Source organism: Trematomus bernacchii, unplaced genomic scaffold (genome assembly GCF_902827165.1).
Source record: "Trematomus bernacchii unplaced genomic scaffold, fTreBer1.1, whole genome shotgun sequence".
In the NCBI taxonomy this organism is placed as follows: Eukaryota; Metazoa; Chordata; class Actinopteri; order Perciformes; family Nototheniidae; genus Trematomus; species Trematomus bernacchii.
In genome coordinates this window covers 720,446-722,356 of record NW_022987715.1, presented here as the reverse complement: position 1 = coordinate 722,356, position 1,911 = coordinate 720,446, and the positions used below count along the sequence as shown (strand labels likewise).

The 1,911-nt window shown below is 46.2% G+C and overlaps 1 protein-coding gene across 1 annotated transcript; it reads right to left on the bottom strand.

The window, feature by feature from the left end:
* Positions 1-399: 399 nt before the first annotated feature.
* Positions 400-1,595, bottom strand: LOC117492040 (protein ANTAGONIST OF LIKE HETEROCHROMATIN PROTEIN 1-like). Its single transcript, XM_034142178.1, has 2 exons — positions 1,468-1,595; positions 400-1,336 (listed from the first exon to the last, which is right to left on the bottom strand). Exons 1-2 carry the CDS (start codon positions 1,519-1,521, stop codon positions 410-412), a joined length of 981 nt encoding a protein of 326 aa, XP_033998069.1. The 5' UTR covers positions 1,522-1,595; the 3' UTR covers positions 400-409.
* Between the last annotated feature and the right edge of the window lie 316 nt (positions 1,596-1,911).

Below are 1,911 nucleotides of genomic sequence, written 5' to 3'. Positions count from 1 at the left end.
TGGTGCATCCCATTCATCATCATAGGCCTCGTCATGACTCTCGCAGAGGTTATGCAGAGCACAGCATGTCAGCACTAGGGATGCCAGCGATTATTCGATTTTTCAAATATTCGTTACAGTCTCCATAATCGAAAATTATTTTTAAAATTCGATTTTATTTATATATATTTTTATTATTATTTATGTTTTTCTTTTTTTTCCTGGCTTAGTTTCAACCAAAATATAGACTAATGCTAATAATAGTAATAGTATTAATAATTGTAAATGGCCATTGGTCACACCACCAGTTTGTTTTACTGTAAACTTGGAGGAAGCCAGCTGCGCAGAGTGCAGACTGCTGCTGCCTGCTGTCGGAGAATAATCGATTAATATTCGCCAGGGCTGTCCGATTTTTCGAATTTGATCATGGTCAGTTTCTGGCATCCCTAGTCAGCACCATAGATTTCACAAGTTTCACATCACAGTCATTTCTTTTCATGAGGCAACGCCACCTTCCCTTCAGTCTACCAAAAGCGTTTTCGACCACTACCCGTGCTCTGCAAATGTTCTTGTTGTAGATCACATGTTCTGCTGTCAGCTGTCTATTGTCAGGGAACGTTTTCATGAGCCAGTTTTGCAAGGGATAGGCATTGTCTCCCAGGATGTAATAGCCAGCATTCACCCCACCAATGTTCCTGGTGCAAGGTGGAAAGTAGTTGCCACGACTGGCCAACTCCCACAATGTGGACAGTCTCAAAACGCGAGCGTCATGCAAGCTCCCAGGCATTCCTGCAAACACATTCCAGAAATGTCCCTTTCCATCTACAACTCCTTGAAGGATGATGGAGTGCCAGCCTTTACGGTTGAAATAGTCGCAGTGGTATTCCTGTGGTGCCAAGATGGGTATGTGTGATCCATCAATAGCACCTACACACTGTGGGAGCCCCCACCTGTTCTCAGTGTAGTCGGCCATTTCTGCAAACTTCTCCCGGTCTGGTGAACGAATTAGTTCCGGTACTAACAACGTCTCTGCAGCAGCACAGAAGTCTTGCACACACCGGCACACAGTTGTGTTGCTCACTCCGAAAATATGTCCAATGCTTCTGTACTCTGAGCCGGTCGCAAGCTTCCACAGTGCGATGGCCACCCTCTTCTTTAGAGGTATACACTTGCGGAATGCTGTGTCCTGTCTCTCCATCGCTAGCCGCAGTTTGTTGCACAGGTAGACGTAGGTTTCCTCTGACATCCTGAAGTTTTCCACCCACTGAGTGTGTGTGAAAGATGGAACAATCACACCCCACCACTCGGTAGCTCGGTCGAGCATCCAAACACATGGTCTGCGGCGGCGACCTAACTTCTGAAATACACAAACAAAATCATACATATTTTAATACGTAAAAGTGGTAGCTACAATTAATTAAATACTTGAAACACTTTGGTCATATAGTGAGCGTGAAACACATTGCTAGTTAGCGAACGTTAGCTTACCGAGTAGCGTTGAGTCGTGCTGGAGTAGTCTCTGCCGCTTTCTGCGATTGCCATAAGTCTCCCATGAGCTTCTTCTCTATTACGTCTTGCTATAAGCCGCCTTTTCCGAAAGAAAGTGTTCCTTCTTGCTGTGATAAAACACCACAGACACAGAAACAAGGAAACGATGGCATCCACATCCTCCATTGTTGCGTGCTTCGTGAGTTGTGTCGCATTGAAGATGACGTCACGGCAGTTGTATGCAGCGTCGCTCCGCCTACACTGCGTTACTATAGTAACTACCCCAGTTCCTAAACTGTAATGGAAGCGCAGCATGAAGTGAGCCGGCCCTGTTAAGGCCCAACGCGGCCAAGCAGTACCGAGCGTGGCCGAGGCCGACCGTGTGGTGGAAATGCGCCATTAGAGTCCTACATAGACATTGACTCATATGCCTCCTCCATTCTG

Excerpts from the sequence above, each read along its gene's own strand:
- LOC117492040 (XM_034142178.1), bottom strand. The coding sequence starts at position 1,521 with ATGGCAATCGCAGAAAGCGGCAGAGACTACTCCAGCACGACTCAACGC. Across the intron at positions 1,337-1,467 it reads GCACGACTCAACGCTACTCG|AAGTTAGGTCGCCGCCGCAG; the intron begins GTAAGCTAACGT and ends TGTGTATTTCAG.